General features: G+C 38.4%; 1 protein-coding gene across 21 annotated transcripts in view; it reads left to right on the top strand.

Moving 5' to 3' along the window:
* Positions 1–19,460, top strand: part of LTBP1 (latent transforming growth factor beta binding protein 1) — a 389,007-nt gene that overhangs the window by 251,689 nt on the left and 117,858 nt on the right. For 12 of the 21 annotated variants that reach the window (XM_072767336.1, XM_072767328.1, XM_072767326.1 and 9 more), the window contains 5 exons: positions 5,051–5,218; positions 7,912–8,139; positions 10,244–10,266; positions 12,948–13,047; positions 13,715–13,813. In XM_072767336.1, coding sequence (XP_072623437.1) covers positions 5,051–5,218; positions 7,912–8,139; positions 10,244–10,266; positions 12,948–13,047; positions 13,715–13,813 — 618 coding nt within the window. The remainder of the gene's footprint in view (positions 1–5,050; positions 5,219–7,911; positions 8,140–10,243; positions 10,267–12,947; positions 13,048–13,714; positions 13,814–19,460) is intronic. The other 9 variants (XM_072767337.1, XM_072767335.1, XM_072767331.1 and 6 more) reach the window with 1 other exon arrangement.

Raw genomic sequence — 19,460 nt, 5'->3', positions numbered from 1 at the left:
GCAAAATGTTTTATTGAACTTTGACTAGATCTGATGTCTAGAGTTAAGGGCAGACATCCAGGTTTTAATAAGATTGTAGAAATCTGCCAATAAGATTTTTGAAACACACATTTCCTTAGCATTTATTTTCCCTGTCATTACCCAAATAATACTGAACTTATTAAACAACCATCCGTTCTTATTTGAAAAATAAATAATTCAATTTTATGGTTCAGCTACAACAGCTGAAATGATAAGTATTAAGAGAGGTTTGTTGCTAGTTAAATGTTCCAGTTTAGACTTTGAGTTAAAACCTGGGCTCTTTACCAGCGTTAAGTGGCAGATTTATTTCTCTTTCCGTGAATTTACCACATGTAACATCACAGATATGTGGAGTTCCTTCAGGATTTGTGACTTGGTTCAGTCCAGCCTGATTTGTTTGTGAACTATATTTGAAGAAATCAATATTGGGGGTGGAAGAGGTGTGGAAGCCTGAAGACAGTTGAGAAGAAATCAGGCAAGAAGGTGATGCTTACAGTCAGGGAAAAAAAATATTGGCAAGATGGTGGTATCCTTAATAGAAGTAGCAGAAGGAGACTGAGGGTCATGCATACACATGCATGCACGCCCACACATAGACCCACGCACCCAGACACACAGAGGCACGGAGGAGAGTTGGTGCTTAATGCTCTATTTTTGAGAGGTTTAAACACAACCACAGTAGAGCATGCAAGCTATTGGAAGAGGTTGACCACATTTATTCAGGCAGCATGAATTGAGGGCATATCCAGGCCATAAAAGGTGTGGCTGACTCTGCGAACGCAAAGAAAGCCACTTGGCAATGGCCGAGGAGCAACGGGAAGCTCTCCCTGTTCTCAAATGCACTGAAGTGAACACCCTCTGAATTCCTTGACTCTGGCCAAAGGTTGCAGCCATTTCGCTTTCTCTCCTTGTGCGCTCTCTGTCCTTGACTGAGCAGAGCTATAGGAAGGGAAGCCCGGAGGGCTCCAGCATCAGCTGCCCAGGACCTCTGTGTCTGTGCCTTTGGGTGCTGCGGCTGAGTTCTTCAGACCTCCTCCCCCCCTCTCAGTGGGGGAAAGGGGAAATTTTAGGATTTGTCAGAGCACATCCAAGGAGAGTATAATAACCTTTGCAGTTGGAATAGATAAATATTCTGACTTTCTGAGCTGCAGTATTTAGGAGCACCAGGATGAGAGCTGGAGTAGGTATGTCCATAGATTTAGTAGAAAAATGCCCAGGTGGAAAAACTCTGAGTCTGGATGTTTGCTGTGTGATAGCTTTTTTGCCTCATGGCCTTGATGCTAATTTAGAAAGAGGATTGGAGATATGTGCTCAGCAGTTTCTGCTGAGAACCTAGAAATCATCAGATGAAGGACATGTTTCTTCTAAAAGCTAGTCCTGGTAGGCCCATCATATCTTTTTATCTCCCTAACATCTTAATGAGATATATTTTACTTTCAGTTTATACATTAGGTAACTGGAGCCTGGAGAGTTTACACATCTCTTTTTTTTTTTTTTTACACATCTTCTTAAAATCAGACAACTAGTAAAGGGACTATTGAGATTTAAGTATTTATTTTTGAGAGAGAGAGTGCACAAGCACAACCAGGAAGGGGCAGAAGGAGAGAGGGACAGACTCTCAAGCAGACTCTGTGCTGAGGGTGGAGCCCGACAGGGGGCTCCATCCCAGTGACCCTGAGATCAGAACCTGAGCCAAAACCAAGAGTCAGAAGCTTAACTGACTACTCAACCCAGGCACCCCACGGACTCTTGACATTTAAAACTGGGTTTTGTGCCTCCATGTTTAGGGTCTTAGATCAGGGGTGGGCAAGCTATGGGCCAAATCTGTTCCACTGTCTATTTTGGTAAATAAAGTTTAATTGGAACACAGCCATGTCCCTTCCTTTACATATTCTAATGTTGCTTTAATGCCACAATGGCAGAGTTGGGAAGTTGTAGCAGAGACTGTAAGGCCACAAGGTCCAAAATAGCTATTTATTATTTTGCCTTTTGCAGAAAGAGTTTGCTTAATCTTGAGCTGCATCAGCACTGTCCAGTAGAGCTCTCTATGGTGATGGGAATGTTCTGTATCTTCCGTGTCTGTGCTGTGTGATGTAGCAGAAGCTAGTCACATGTGGGGACTGTGACTGAGGAATTTGAGTTTCCTCAATTGTATTTCCCTGAAATTTTGTCGAAGTAGCAACACCTGGCTAGGCATTGTGTTGGACAGCACAGTTCTAGATCATCATTTTACACACCTGATGGGGTAAACGACTGCGTGGCCTCCTCCCTTCCCCCCAAAATGGGTTTTCCTTCCTGACTTAGTGGTTCTCTGCATGTGACAGCATTTTCTAGGCAGTCAGGCTGGGAACTCCTCTTCCCCTTTTTGACTCTGTCCGCTCCTTTGGTCTCCAAGAAACTGGTTAAATCTTGTAATCTGCCTTATGCATTCTCTTGTCTTTCTACCTCCCCCATGGACATCCCAACTTAGATCTTTCACTTCCCTTGTTCACTGGTCTTGTAGCATCGTGGCCAGGGGATTAGACAGACACGTCTGTGCAAAGTGGTTGTCCCCCTATAACAGTAACAGCAGAAACCAGGGCAGTGATGTAAGCATCTTTGTTGTGCACTTGATAAGTGTCAGGCAATGTGCTAAGCACTTGGTACGCATTACCAGATAAAATACTTCTTTTTTTTCCCTTTTTTTTTCCAGATAAAATACTTCTAAGACGTCCATGAGGTTTATGTTGCTCTCTTTCTATTTTAGCAATAAAGAAATGGAGGCTTGGAGGAGTTAGTAAGGATCTTGCCCAAAGTTACACAGACTTTACGTGGTAGAGCCCATGTTTAAAGCTGGATCTGACTCCACAAGCTGAGCCTTGACTTAGGAAGAAGGAACTAGTCTGGTTTGATGGGAGCGAGTCCTTTACTTAAGAAGAGCTATTGTTTAGTTATACTCACCACACAATAGAGTAGGTGGTGTAGTGCTATCCTGGCTCTAGAGTCATGGTTTCTTTTATTTTGGTTCTCCCAGAATTTAATAGCCCGTTTCCCAGAAAGAGTGCCTGGTGACTCTTCTTTCAGTAAATTCATCTCTCAGACTCCTTATAACACTTCACCTGCCTTCCCAACACTCCTCCCATAGGGATATTAAGCCTAAAGGGATGAAACTCGGATGTGGAATTCATCCAAAAGATGAGTGAGGATATTGGGGGTATTGGGGCAGGGGAGCTGAAAACAGGCTAGCTATATGCCATCTTCTCAAATCTTTTATATCTTTCATCTTCCTCTAAGTGCCAGATTAATTTGTATCTGCTTAATGATATTTATCATTTGTGTGTGGAAGCATGTCTTTGAAAGCATGATCTGGATTTATTGTATAGCCCTATAATTAAGTTGCTTGATACACCACTGGGGAGCCCAAATAAGAGAACCATAGCATCTTTCCTTCATACAGTGGTTTTGTAAGTGGGGGAACCATCAACAGTGGCTATATAGTGATGATTCAAGACGAGAGTAGGGAGCTTTATGTTTATTACATTGGAGGATTTCTATATCTCTAGCTAAGAAAAGAAAGATTTATGTTCCTGACTGCCTTATGTGGCATTTCCAGTAGGTTTTACACTCCCGAAATGTGTTTCCATCTATGGAGAGTGCCTGAATCTTTCCACCTTAATCTTAGCTATGCATCTTGCAAAAATAGAATCTGCCAAAACCACTCTTTCAGTGTGTCTACATATAGGAACCTGTCAGTACCTTTGTTATTGCTCCTCAGTACTCTATCCCATACCCATTTCTACTTATTCTTTATAAATCTTTTGGCAATACTGGTTTCTCTTAGTGTAGCATAAAACCTTAGGACTCAAGAGACTATATGATGATGTGTGCCATATTTTAAAATAATCAATGTAGTGTGTAATGAATTACCCCTTACGAATAGCCTTCCAATCTGTGGGTAAAAAAACTCAACTTCATAATTCAGAGCATATTATAATTTGATCAGTTTTTTTCTTATAGTGTCTAATTAAGATGCCAGTCCTTTTACTCTGATTAAAAATTGAGATCTGAACAGGAAGGGAAGGTGATTTTGGAAGCAGCAGGAGCTAGAGTAATTAGTTAAGGGAAAGGCAAATTGGAAAAATCTCATCTGAATAGTGATAGAGTAGAGAAGAATTTTGGTTGGAATGGGAGAAGAGACATAGAGGGGCCCATCAAGCCTGGTCTATCCAGCAGTTTGGCTTGGCCTAGAGTTGGCTCTGAAGAATATACTCCACCCTCATTTACATTAGAAAATGAACTTCTCGCAAGCAGGATCGTGTCTTATCCTATTTGCTTTATGTGCTCAGTAGAGTGTCTGGCTGTTAGATTAACGAAGTCTTATCTACTATACTTGGAAAAATCAGGAATAGGATTTAGGTATTGGATGCTTATGGACTGGTGTGCTTTTGCATGTTTTCTAAGGGACTGAACATACCATTGCCTTTCTGGTGTACTGTCTTATGTGGCATGGCAGGTCAGAAGCTGCTCCCTGCGTCTCATCCACTGTTGATGGGCCTACAGCAATGCCCTGCAACCTCTCATTGTCCTTAAAGTGAGAAGGGCAACAGCTGGGTTTCGGCATCAACTGTGTTGAGTTCCTGATTTTTCACCATGCCTGATTATTCACTAAACTCTGCCCTAGAAATACCTCTATTATGGCTAAATACAAGAAAATGAGATCATGATTTTTGATAATAGGTACCTAGGTTTAGTCAGGCAGCTGATTTTGGTTGAAATTGTTTCTTTTTATTTCATGCACCCATACCTGATCTAATGCTTGCTAGAATGGAAGAAGGGACCAGACAGGGACAGAGACATTTGGGGCCCTGATTCTAAAACTAACTTGGTAAACTGACTGAATCAGGAAAGGTGATGCCCTAAATCTATTTAACGTTATTCCACAGTATGGTGTCTCATCCAGATTTTAAGGTTCATTTTACTATAACAGGAAAAGTCGATCTAGCCTTTTGTTGTTTCTTGGGTGACATCAGGCCTTATCTCTCTGCTTCAGCGGATACCCCCGTGATCTCTGAAGAGAAGGGGCCCTGTTACCGTCTTGTCAGTTCTGGAAGGCAGTGTATGCACCCTCTGTCTGTTCACCTCACCAAGCAGCTCTGCTGTTGTAGTGTGGGGAAGGCCTGGGGCCCACACTGTGAGAAATGTCCCCTTCCAGGCACAGGTAAGACATGACCAGCTGTATGCTCATATTCCTTCCTAAGCCACATAAGGACACAGGAGGACTTTGGCAGCATGCGTTATTTTTCATTTCCAACTTTTAATTTATGTGTTGATAGTACAGTGTATTTTTTAACAGTTTTGTACAAACGTGACCATGGAAGGTTGAATCAATGGAAAATACTCCATACAGAGATTTTCCTGTTTCTGTGTAACATTGACTTCCTCTTGAATGTTATGAAAAGCCATTACTTTGTATCCTCATCTTCTAGGACCCTAAGTCTAGTGTTTAAAAGTGTAAAGAGACCAGAGGCCCTTGCTGAGCCAGACTCTGTCCTAAATATTGGTCACATGTCAGGTGCATGGTCACAAGCCCCTACGTGGGTTGACTCACTCACTCACTGGTTGAACATGGGCTTGTCACTTTTTCCACTTGGAAATGGAGGGAATTATCTTCATGATTGAATTTGTGCTATGAAGATTACTAACTCAGGCAGATCCTGCCAGTGCACTGAGAAACTTCAAGTCAGAATCTCCGTGGAAGTTGACAATTCTTTATACTTTAGTTTGGTGTACATATTTACCTAATGCCCTAAAAGGGTCAATATATTTCTCTCAATGCCTTACTTCTCCCAAGGAATCCTCAGCTTCTCAAGCAAGATCAAACAGAATCAAATGGAAGAGAAAGAAACACACCCTATGAATACTTTGATAATAATCAAAGGAGAAGTGATCCCTATTTCATGAACATGTGGTGGCCATAAAAAAAGTCTAGTCAGGTGCTTATTTGATAAGATGCTTCCCACTTAGGGAAGTGCACAAACTCTCACAGGACTACTGAATGTCTCAAAGCTATAGCTTACATGGCAGCAGACAAGGCTTAAATATAAACTTAAATCTCACAATCCACCTTTGTTGGTGCTGAAGATCAAAAAGAATTGGTAAGGTAGAGGATAGTTTAATGTTGACAGTATTTTGGTAGACTGGATAATTTTAGACACCTCCAAAAGGGCCTACTCTCCATCTGTGAGATCTAAACTACTGGTTATTAAAAGATAATAATCCATGAAATAAGTGATCTTCATAATTGATAGGCCCATTCCTCTTCAAGTTCAATTTTAATAGCTTTGAAACTCTTAGATGAAGGATTAATCAAGATGGTGAATCCAGCACAGGGCTACTTCTCCATAACATACAGTAACTGAATTTGAAAATAATTTTAAAGACAGACTTTTTGTACTTAACCAATTTTTTGTTATATGTGATTTTCATAGCGTTTAATTCATTAATACTGCAAATATTTGATAGGAAAACATGTTTTATTCTGGAAACATCTGTTCTTTCCAGTAAGAATTGTATGTCATAGTTAAATTTAAGAATGAGGTTCCACCATTTAATGTGTGATCCTTAGAAAAACTATATTTTAGCATGCTTCAAGGAGGACTTTAGTTTCCTTTCAATTGAGAACTAATTTTAGGTCCAGAACATTCAATAGGAGAGCTCTTGTTTAGTAGGAGTAAGAAATGACTTATTTTACTTTCAATTTGAAAAGTAGAAATAAAAAAGTTGACCATAAGCTCCTTAGTGTCTGCTTTTGGTAACTTGCCTCCAACACCAACACCAAAGGCATTAGGTGGATTTTCCTCCTTAGGCCACACACTGCCTTGCCACCCCTGTCTTTCTCCTTGACTTATTCCTGGAGATGATGCAGTGGAGGTTAGCAAATCCCATGTGCCCAGTCTACCTTTTTTTTAAAAAGGAAAAAAAAAAACCCAGGCAAGACCACTTTCCTGGCGAGGATCACAGTCCTAGGGCACAGAACATCTCCTTGTCCTCTGGATAATTAAGCCAGCTGGTCAAGATCAGGCTGTTGCCTACTCATCCCGTTTTTTGAAAATAACTCCATCCTGACTTGGCATGTCCTGTTGTGCTTGACTTTTATCCATCATCTCTTTAGTATGTCTTTGCTGGATTCGTTCTCACTATCCTGAGCCTGTCTTGAAAAACACTTCCTTTTCTTAACCAACTTCAGCATATCAGCTGATACACTCCATTCTGGCTGAGTCCTTTGGATTCCTCAACTAGAAACAAATTATGGAGATTTCAGCATCTCATTCCCCTGACTAGTGATGGATTTTTCTTTTTTAACCTTCATGCTAGTCATCTAGCTTAGAGAGATGTTACTGAGTTCCTTGTTAATAACTAATGAAATTACATCAAAGCAGGAGGAAATAAAGTCTGGAGTTTGCTGATCTTACACCCTATGAGATATATATAATATATATAGTATCTTCTGTACATAAAAACCTCCTAATATATATTACATATATTTCATATATGTGATATATAATATGATAGAGAAAATTAAATATAAAATATGTATATATAATATCTCCTAATTGGTTGCTAATATATATAATCTATATAAATATATGCTCTCTCTATGCTATATATGCTATATATATAATGCTGATAAGGAATTAACAGATGGAGAAATGTTGAGTAAAAAATAGAATTGTTTTTTTTCTGTAAATATGCAAGTTTAACAAATTCAAGCATTATGCATCTGTTTTTGAAGTTTTCAAATGTAACTATATTAATGATGATTTATTAAGAAATACTCATCATGATATTTTCCTCTGTATAAGTTTGCACTTTTAGATTTTTAAAAGGAATATTTTCCCATCCCAAATCTAGCTGCTTTTAAGGAAATCTGTCCTGGTGGAATGGGTTATACGGTTTCTGGCGTTCATAGACGCAGGCCAATCCATCACCATGTAGGTAAAGGACCTGTATTTGTCAAGCCAAAGAACACTCAACCTGTTGCTAAAAGTACTCATCCTCCACCTCTCCCAGCCAAGGAAGAGCCAGTGGAGGCCCTGACCTTCTCCCGGGAACACGGGCCAGGAGTGGCGGAGCCAGAAGGTGAGAGTGGAAATAGATCATGGCCCCAGCCCTCTGTCTTATGTGTCTTTAGTTTCCCTGTTAATAATCTTTCTAGAATAAGATTTTTAATTTCAGCACTACTGATATTTCAGGATAATTCTTAGTGAGGGGCTTCTTTCTATGTGGTAGGATGTTTAGTAACCTCCTTGGCCTCTGACTTTTAAATGCAAGTAGCACCCCCACCCCCCAGTTGTTACAACCAGAAAGGTGTCCAGCCCTGCCAAATGTCCCCGTGGGGCAAAATGACCTCTGATTGGCAACCACTGCTGTAGAATAATGTGTTTGCAGCAGGTAATGATATTCCATGGTGATCTCAGGACATGCTTGGGGCTACTTTTTCTTGCTGTTTATTCTTGAAGAGTTAATTTAGATCCTTTAGGGAATAGCCTTAATTCATTTTTTTGCCTAGAGAGTCGTTTAATAAATATTTATGTATTTTACAAAGTGGAATCCAGAGACTTAAGTTAAAGCACTGATTGAGCTTCCATAAAATAGAGGACAACAGACAGGGGTAATGGGGGTGGGGGGGGTGGCAAATGAAGGAGAATAGGAGAGTCCATCGAAAGGATCTTGGAAATCACTTCATGCAGTCCTTTCATTGACTTTCTGAGAAACCTGAGACCTATAGAGGGGATATGGCTTGCCAGATGTCTTATAAAGAGTATGTATTGGGGCCAAGGAGCACATTTTTTCCAAGAAAGTGGCTATGCCAATTCCAAGAACTGACCTTGACTGTGTCTTTATATAAGCCAGTATGTTCAATTCCTTGAATATCATTATTATCACAAAAATTTTTGCCCCAGATAGGAATAAAAATTTTAGATTTGTGTGGAATATATATTTTCTTTAATGAAGCTCCTGTTGGCTTCTCACAGTTTATTAGGTTAGAATTGAGGGTTCCCATTTATGGATTTTGTGAGGAGAGAAAGTATCTAGGTTACTGGAGAGGCAGGAGCTTGGCAAAGCTGTCTTCTAGAGAGGTCTTTTTTCAGGGCTCTGAATCTGTGCTCTAGCCTGTTTTATTTCACTCTCCCACTTCTTGCACTTCTTGTTAGGCAGAGCCGGTAGGACCTCAACTAGAATTGATGGTATTGACCAGTTTGCTCCTATACACTTGGTTATAATGGCCAGATGTTTGCAACTACTCATCCTCTGCACAGGCAGGAGGAAATGGGCTTTGGTCCAGGTTCTGCCTCAAGACTTTCTTGGTGGGTTAGGCAGGACAGATGATTTAGTTGGGTTTTCCAACCACAAGAATATAGTAGCAGTGATAAGCTATCTGTGCTCTGATTGTTTTTGGGAGTTAAGCACCTACCAGAACTGTACACTCATGTTTATGGAGACAGTGATTAATGAGGAAAATCCCACTAATTGTTCACCATAGGCTTGAGGACTAACACTAAGGACTGATGAATGAGAAGCAAGTCTTTCTAAATACAAAAGCAGAACCACTACTACTGCCTCACAATAGTGTTATGATTGTGTAATTTGTAATTTGTTCATCATGTTGATGCTAATCTCTAATTAGATTTTATGGGCTTGTGATTTCTTTCCCTCTAATTTAGTTAGCTTATCTTACTGACAATACTCACAGGGCTTCAATAAAGATTAGGACTACAGTACCCATTCTTCGATCTTTTATTGAAATAAGTGGCTTGCTTCTTTAATATTAACATCTTCAGAAAGTATTTCAAACTTTATATATTATGCTAAGAATAAGTACGTGGCCAATTAATGAAAATTTTTTGATGTGGAAAGTTCTGTAAAATTGAGATTAGGCATAAAATAATGCACCAGGAAGTATTGTTTCCTTTAACCTTTTCAGTTAATGAGGGAGTTGGAAAGAATTTCATCACATCTAACTGAACTTTTGTAGTTAAGGAATGATACAGAATGGATAGGTTTTCTGTTGGTCATGTGTAAAATTCTCCAAAATGGTAGATGACCATAATTCTGCATTTTATTTTGTTTGACTCTTAATTCTTTTGGAGTAGTAGTGGACTTTTATTGCTTTTTAAAAATTTAACTATGTGGTGGATTGACCTAAATTATACTAATGTCCTCCTTTCTTTTTTGGCTTTAGTGGCGACTGCACCCCCTGAAAAGGTAATTTATTCATTATTTGCAAGTCTGTCTCTCTCTTTTTCTCTTTTTTTTTTAATTAAAAAAATTTTTTTTACTGTCAAATGATTTTCTTTTAGAGTACATGTGGTTTTTTTTTTAAGACTTAAGTACAGCAACATGCCTATTATTCATTATTTGGTTTGAGGAAATACAGCATTCATTCAAGAGATATTTATTGAGCACCTGCTATGTAACTGGCACTATCCTGAATGCTAGGAAAATAATAGTGATCAAATGACACCAAACTCCTTGTTCTCATGGAACTTAAATTCTAGAAAGAGAGAAAGGTGGGACCAATAGAATCAGGGCTTAAACAGAATTTGAGTCAGTTCATGGCCTTGATTGTGGGTGGAAAGAAAGGTTCTGATGTATGTTTGCCCTTGTAAATTCTTAGGGTGCACATATATTGAGCAAAGTACTTCTTAAATCAACTAAAATTTAACATGCATGTTTGATTACATTAAAATAAGAACAGAGCTTACCCTTGGAAGTTATAATCCAATACTAGAATATTGGTTCTTAGAAATTTCAGAGAGAAATTTAATCAGCCTCTTGGTTTTTTTGGCATAAAATGGGACCATGAGTTGTGAGATTTATTCACAGGAAAGATAGAAATTGGCTGGATTTAAGTCCTATTTATGTAATATTGTTCCCCATCTGAGTCTTTGATTCTTTAATAGCATGCAAATTAGATCATTAAATCTTCATAAATTTATGTGTCACTCAGTAGACAAGAATGATTGTTAGAATTTAGATGTCATGAACACATATAGATTATTATAAATAGTTTTAAAAATATTTAGCTTATGAATACAGGCTAGAATAACTTCAGAGTTCTAACATAAGTGCTGAAAAGAATCCAGACAACAAAGAAGTAGGATTTTAGAGTAATAGCACCCAACAAAGAAGACTTGTTATGTTGACCCCAAAAGAAGTACAGTACATATGCATATTTTATATGCACGTGTGCAGCTCCTGGATACTGTTTCTAAAGGTCAGTGGTATGCAGTAGTCTGCAGTTTTGTCGATTTTTGAATTCAGTTCTGTTTGATCTGTGGAAGGAATCATTAGTGCATGAGCAGGCCTGCTGCCAGGTCCCTGATAACCTCATCTTGTTTAATAACCTCTGTCTTCTTCACTGCTGATGACTGAGTTTATGGTAACTCTCATTAGGATCTGAAAGAAGGCTTGAACGTTTTCTTGTATACTCACACTGTAAATTTTTTGGAGATGAGGCAGCGGGAAGAATGTACTCTTAGTCTTTGCAGGCTTGACTCCTCGCAAAGATCTCATGATACAAATATTGATGAAGAGAAAGCAGGGTAGCCCATGGGTGGGAAATTATATGTGCGAAGGTGCAGCAGAGAAGACAGCAAGAGGTCCTTTAGAGGGGCATGAGAGGCTTGATTAGAAAGAGAACTTGGGCCTGCTTTGGAAGGCTTGGGATCCAAACTGCTGTTATCATCGGTGGCGGAATACTGTGCTCCTCTCGTGGACTCTACTTGTCAAGTGGAGAAGACTTCCCATTGATGGGAAAGTCTGCTGCCCCGTGCTGATGGGGGAAATTCTGTCTGAGTTCCAGGAGTGCATAAACATCTAATGATGGTCTGCTCCTTGCTGGCCTTGACCATGGGCTGCAGTTGAGACTGATTGAAATCACTTTAATAGGTAGTAAAAGACTAGTCTGTATTCTTAAGAAGAAGGGGAAAAAGTAGTTAAGTGCTCAGTATTTCTGGAAGATAAATCACAGCAGGATTAACTGAACCAGTGAGCAGAGGGAGTTTAAGAGACCAGTTAGATGATTAGAATAAATAGGAGAGAGAGAGAGAGAGAGTCCAGACCAGGGCTGTGGGTATGGAAAGGTCAACAGATGGAAAGAGCAGTGCAGATGGGTAGGGCTTGGAAGGAAAAATGAAAGAGCCCACAGGAGTCCTGGGTGGCTGGAACTGAAAGCTGAGCCACAGGTGCCAGTCTCTTTCTTCACCTCTGGTCCCGAGGACAGGATTGGGCAACAGGACGCATGAGGAGGCTGCTGGTGCTTCTTGGAGTCCCCCCCACCCTTTTTTTTTTTTTTTTTTTTTGTCGCTCTGCTTGACTACCACTCTGCTGAGAGCTGGAGGTGCAAAGTTACTAGATGGGAGGTTCAGAAAGGCCTTAATGACTGCCTAGCTTAAAATATTTTAATGTACTATGTGTTTTTGGTTATGACACATGTGCTATACCCATTATTTACTATGCATACTGTGGCTGGTCATCTTCCTAGGGCAGAGCCACATGTCAATGAGATGACAGTCTAGTTCTCCTTTGGGGTTGATGTTGCCTTATTTGAGACCATGTGGGCCCCTGAGCCAACACATTTGTTTAAAGTGTCTGATAGGACCTTTTCCTGTGGGCCCCTGGGAAATAGATAAGGGTGTGTACATGGGTCAGCACTGCTGTGGAAATCAAAGGCTTGCTACAGCAGTGGCACAACAACACTGCAAATAGGTATTTTTTCGCACAGGATTGCGCAGGTTGTTGTTCAGTGTCCTGTGATGGTTGTTGCCGTCTTAAGAGTAGAATTAAATAAAGATAGTAATAATGTGAAAACTAAAAATAATTCCTACTTTCAGTTCTCTCTCTCTCTCTCTCTCTCTTTTTTCTTATTAATACAACCAATCCAGGAAATACCTTCATTGGATCAAGAGAAAACCAAACTTGAGCCTGGTCAACCCCAGCTCTCTCCAGGCATCTCAACTATTCATCTACATCCACAGTTTCCAGGTAACCTTTCTTGATCTGTGCTATTCACAAGAGTATTATGAACAAATAAAAGACTAAGATAAGGATTCTTTTGTCTTTTATTTTAAAGTTTGATAAATTGGAGCACCTGGGTGGCCCAGTTGGTTAAATGTCTGTCTGCCTTCAGTTCAGGTCATGATTCCCGGGTCCTGGGATCGAGTCCTCTGCAGGGAGCCTGCTTCTCCCTCCCCCTGCTTGTGCTTTTTCTCTGTGCCAAATAAATAAAGAAAAATCTTTAAAAAAAATTCAATAAATCATTAGAATGCGTAAGTGAAGTGCCATATGAAACATATACTTAAGTATCTTAATATACTTATAATGTTAGTGTGGGGTTGGTCATGTAAGTTTTAGAATGGTAAAAGGAAGATAAGATTCTCACAATTTTCTGTGGCCAGGAGTAGGTACATATTATTAGAATGTTTTTTGAGGGTCATCATTTGATGAAGGGTCATTTTTCTTGGCTTCTGAATTGTTCTCATATGTTCTTGCTGATGTTGAATACCACGAGCTTTAGGGATCTGTAAGAGTCCTTAATTATCCGAATACAACTGTGATATGCTATTAGACTTAAATTATGCTTGCATTTTGGGATGGGATCTTAAAACATCTAACAGACTGTAATTTTTCCATCCTTTCCTTCCTCATACAGTAGTTATTGAAAAAACGTCACCTCCTGTGCCTGTAGAAATAGCTCCTGAAGCTTCTACATCGAGTGCCAGCCAAGTGATTGCACCTACACAAGTAACAGGTGGGTGTGGTATTATGTTATACAGCCTGTGCAGGAGACATGAGGGAGAGCTTCCTTTTGAATGGACTATCAAAATTGTATCAGATGTGTAAGATAGCGCTCATGGCAGGGTTAGTGATAACAGCAAATATTTGGAAATAATCTAAATACTGTTAAAAAGGAGGAATGTTTAAATAAATTATGGTACATATACAGTGAAATATCACATAGCTATTAATGTTGTAAAAAAATATTTACTATCTTGAGGAGATACTTATGGCACAATAAGCAATGTGGGGCATCCTGGGTGGCTCAGTGGTTTAGCACCGCCTTTGGCCCAGGGCGTGATCCTGTCTCACATCAGGCTCCCCGCATGGAGCCTGCTTCTCCCTCTGCCCATGTCTCTGCCTCTCTCTCTGTGTGTCTCTCATGAATAAATAAATAAAATATTAAAAAAAGAAAACAATAAGCGATGCAGAACACAATATGATTTCAACTTTCTTTTTTAAATGTTTACAAACACAGAAAAAGATACAGTGCATCAAAGTGTTCAACTATCACCAGTTAATAGGGTCATAATCTTTGTTCTTTGATGTATTTTTATATATTTTCAAAATTCTTTATAATAATTTTAATCAGTGACACATTATGAACATTTATCATAATGTGAAACAAATCAGCATAAAAATTACTATCCTTAAAATATAGTGAGCTCTTATAAATTAGCAATAAAAATACTAACAGAAAAGTGGGAAGGAGCACCTGGGTGACTCATTTGGTTGAGCGTCTACCTTTGGCTCAGGTCATGGTCCCAGGGTCCTGGGAAGAAACCCTGAATTGGACTCCCTGCTCAGTGAGGAGCCTGCTTCTCCCTCTCCCTCTGCCTGCCACTCCCCCTGCTTGTGCTCTCTTGCTCTATCAAATAAATAAATAAAACCTTTTTAAAAAATGAGGAAATATTAAAATAACATAACAGATAATTTATAGAAAAAACATAATAGGAAATGTCTACCAGTAATCAGAGAAATGCAGATTAAAAAAAATATTATCAAATTAACATTTAATTTTTACTTGAGTAAAATTGAGGTCAAACACATTGCTGTGAAAGAATGTAAACTGGTTCAACATTTCTGGGAAGCACAAATTGGCATAATGTATCAAGAGTTTTAAAAATGTTGAGAATTTTGACTCAGTGATCCTATATTAAAATATCTAGTGTGAGGAAATAATGTCCTTGAAGACTAAGATAATGATTTATATAAATGGATACTTACCACGGCATCAGGTGTAATAGAGAAAAAGTAGAAATAATCTAAACATTTAACTATAGGGAAGTAGATCATTATGCTACATCTATACATTGAAACATTACACTGCCATCAAATACAGTATTTTAGAAGAATTTTTTTAAATCTAGCAGAAAATGGTCAGAAAATACTGTTGAGCACAAGATGAAACATATGAAAATGAAGGAATGTAGACTGTACATTACTATATATTATTGTAATGTAGATTGTACTGTACTGTAACTATACCAGTTATATAAGAGAGACTTATGCATTGAGAAAATACTGGAAGAAAATATGCCAGATATTAGCAGTGATTATTTTTTATAGTAGGATCTAAGGGGTTTGGGGATCTTGTAGATTATTTTCCATATACTGTATAGTAGACAAATATTTTTATGGCCAGAAAAAGATCACTCATATGCATCATGCCAACTTAAGGTCAGGATGAGATTGGCAGTATATAACAAGAGGAGCTAATAGAGGAGTTTGCAGCCTTTCTTAAAATATTCCTTCCTCAGAAACATGATATGTATAATTATTCAAATAAAAATGTGCTTAGTAAGTTAATTAGATGAATTATCGTGATCATTTCACAACGTGTGTATATATCAAAACATCAAATTGTACACCTTAAATATGTATATGTTTTATGTTATAAAACAGTACAATTACATAAAAATATAAAATATTTTAAAATATATAATTTTTATATGTTAAAAACTTTTGCAATTTTCTCCAAAATGTGGATGTAAATTCTCTTAGATATTTGAATTGAGATGTCAGACTGGAAAGTGTTTTAGTTTTTTTTTTTTTTTTTTTTTTTTTTTTTTTTTAGAGAGAAAGAGACAGAGTGCATGTGCAAGCCAGATGGGGTGGGGGTGCTATGGTGCTGGTGGTGGGGTGGGGAGGAAGAGGGGGAGAGAGACTCCCAGGCTGGCTCCATGACCAGTGCAGGGCCTGTCGGGGACCTTGATCTCAAGACCCTAAGACCATGACTTGAGCCGAAATTAAGAGTTGACTGTCTAACCACCTGAGCCACCCAGGTTCCCTGGAAAGTATTTATAAAGCACCTGGGGTGCCTGAGTGGCTCAGTTGGTTAAGCTTCTGTTTTTGGCTCAAGTCATAATCCCAGGGTCCTGGGATGTAGTCCTGCTTCGGGTTCCCTGCTCATCAGGGTGTCTGCTTTTCCCTCTTCCTCTACCCTTCCACCCTACTTGTGCTGTGCTCTCAAATAAGTAAAAAATCTTTTTTTTTTTTTTTAAAAAAGCATCTGTATGTTCCAAGATGAAATGAACTTGCAAACGAGTGCTGAGTCACATCATGGACCACAATGCATTTTTACTCAGTTCAGGGCATCTGTACCCAGAGCCATAGCCTTCCCCAGTAATTGCATGGCAATTGCTCTTTGGTTTTACTCTTAACACTGAGTTAAGTGATAGAGAAATATCAGATCTTCTGAGTACCTCTAGAGTGATACAATGAAACAATTTTTTTAATATATACCCATGGCTAAAACAGTTCTTCCCTATGAGTGATTTATGCATCTGCTCACTTTATTAAGCAGAGCCTCTTATAGAGAGACTCTAGAAGTCTCTATAAGAGACTTCGCTATGCACTGCAACATGATATACAAAGATGTAATAAACCATCTTGGACGGCAAGGATCTTCTCACTGTTGACCTCATTATTTTTTTTTTTTAATTAACTTTTATTGGTGTTCAATTTACCAACATACAGAAAAACACCCAGTGCTCATCCCGTCATTATTAAAAAGGAAAATAGCAGCATGACATTGTAATTTACTAGGTCTAAATACTGTATTTCTAGATTTCTCTTTTCCAGTGCATAAATACAGTTTTGTGCCTTTTTAATAATGGCTGACTTCAGTGGGTAGACTTTTTGCAAACTAGCTTTGTAGAGGTTAATTAAGTTTGGCTAGATAAATGCAGTTTTGCTACTTAAATGCAGCTGTGTGAGGAATAACAAATTGAAATTACCTAGCTTCAACTGAACTACAGAGCTGATTTTTTTTTTTTTTTTTTTAAAAAGGTAGCTGTGCTCTATGAAGTTGTTAGAAGACAGCTTAATTGGAGTTTGGCAGAGATATAGGGTTAACATCTGCTATCACATGTTTGAAGCACAAATATTTCCTTCCAGGAACAAAGTGACATTAAAATTTTATCCAACGTTTGTAGGTGTTCCTGCTTCTTATAGTAGAAGAATCTGAAACAATCCATGGGGAGAATATTATAGTCTTTGAATTAGAATGGTTGCAGCTTTAGAGCTACACAATAATCAGTAATCTACACTAGAACAAGAAGACTGTTTTGTATCAAAGTTAATCTAAATCAAGCTATAAATGTTCCCATTGGTTTGATATGAAAGCCAAACATATAGACTGAGGGAGCAATCTGATTGGCTCTGTCAGGAATGTTATACAATGTTTTTTTCCCTAAAACACAGAGGAGATAAATCTTACTTGTCACTATTACTTTGTCTCCTAAATTGAAGAGAGGAACAGAATAATACATAGGAATCTTATCTAAAATAAATAAAATCAGCTCCACATTGCTTAAGGATGATATCTTTATGGTAGTGAGGTTGGAAATATAACCTTTTCAGATTTCTTCATACACACTTTGACATGTATTAATTATAAAGTGAGCCACATATTTGCAGGAAATAAGTGTGATTTTTTTCACTCTTAGCAGCTGATTTGGTGGCTTGCAACTTTATTGGCATCCTGTTTCCAAATAGATTATACATTTCAGCATATAAATTGATTTAGCATAGTGTCTTAATAGCTCAAGGATAGGTTGGAAAATCAAACCTCTGGCAAATATTTACAAACTGGAAACATCTGTTTCAATTGTTGTGGGACAATTTATGCTCATTGTAGGGCAGTTAGGAAGCCAGGGTATGTTTGTAAACCTTTCCATGAGTTAACATTTGATGCCTTCCTCCTACTTTTCCCAAACTTCCTCAACGGCCCTTGCATACCAGCCAGAAAGTATTCTTTGACTTCCATGACTACCTTGTGGAAACCTTTGTAGTTATCATAGCCCAAACATTATAAAAAACCATTTGCTCATCAGAGCTTTTCCAGAGCTCAAAATTGACCCCTTTAAAAAGTTTGTCTCTAAAGTGTATTGCCGGCGTCATTACAGCTTCAGTGAACTATGTATGCTGATGGAAAATGAGCTCCTTGCTTCATGTAAAATTATCAAGCTTTAATATTTCCAGGTTTTATTTATTTATTTACTTATTTACTTACTTTGAGTAATCATCCGATGAAAAAAGCGAAAGGTCAGCATACTCATTTTTGTATTTTGCCAGAAGCTTTTTCATTTTTAAAAATATAATAAAGATACCAAACTCTTAAATCCACTGTTGGCCTTGTTGCTGGGATAAATAGAGTATTTGGTTTTCCACTGGCTTTTGGTCATGGCTCTTTTTCCAAGTTCTAAATGGAACTCTAGTGAAAGAAACAGAATATAGTCCTTGACCTGGTGAAGGTGAAATTGTTTCAGGGGCATGTAGAATAGGAGAAGGCCAGGTGGTCCTGAAGACCAGGAGACATGTAATGGGTATTAGGGGTGAGTCTGGTGGGAAGAGTCTCTTCATGATCTCTTTGGGAAACCAAACATGCTAAAGAAGACAAGACATTTTCATTAACTAGAGTCCCCTGGAGACCAGTAATTAAGGCTTCCTGTGTGAGGCTTTGCCATAATTTTTGTGCTTATATCCACACAGTCGGCTCAAGGAAATGAATGTTTCAACATAAATTGATCCATTATGTGCGAGCAGGTTAACATCCCTATGTATGAGTGACCTCTTAGAAAAATAAAAAATACAATATTTTTTCCCTAAAAAAAAAGGGGGGGGGGGAATGAGAGTTTTTTTCAATTCTTCTTCAAGACAATACCCTCAGGACTCACCTTTCTGTGTAATAAACCCTCCTAGCGAATGAAAATCTAATAGAAGAGGAGGGGAAAGCACAGGAAGAGGTGGTTAGGAGACTGGTTTTAAAAATTCTAAGGGGGTTTTGAAGGTGTTACAACTCTTCTTTCCACTTAGAAGGGTGGAGTCCTACCTCACAGATGGATGGGTGGGAGCTCTGAGGCTAAACTGATGAAAGTTTAATTAATCACTTGTATAAAAAATGGGACAAACAGGGTAGGAATCAAGTATATTTTAGCAAAATCCACTCCTCAGATGTATCTCTTAGTACCCTCTAGTGGTGTCAGAGTAACATTTTCTTACATATGTTAATGTTCTGCCAACTGTGATCAACATTTTTTAAGCTGTATCTCCATGTACTTTATCTGTGAGGTAATCAGCTAAAGATCCTCAAACTTACCTCATAAATATTTATTCCC

The sequence above is a fragment of the Vulpes vulpes genome, chromosome 8, assembly GCF_048418805.1.
Source record: "Vulpes vulpes isolate BD-2025 chromosome 8, VulVul3, whole genome shotgun sequence".
In the NCBI taxonomy this organism is placed as follows: domain Eukaryota; kingdom Metazoa; phylum Chordata; class Mammalia; order Carnivora; family Canidae; genus Vulpes; species Vulpes vulpes.
This window is presented reverse-complemented; position numbering and strand designations above follow the sequence as displayed.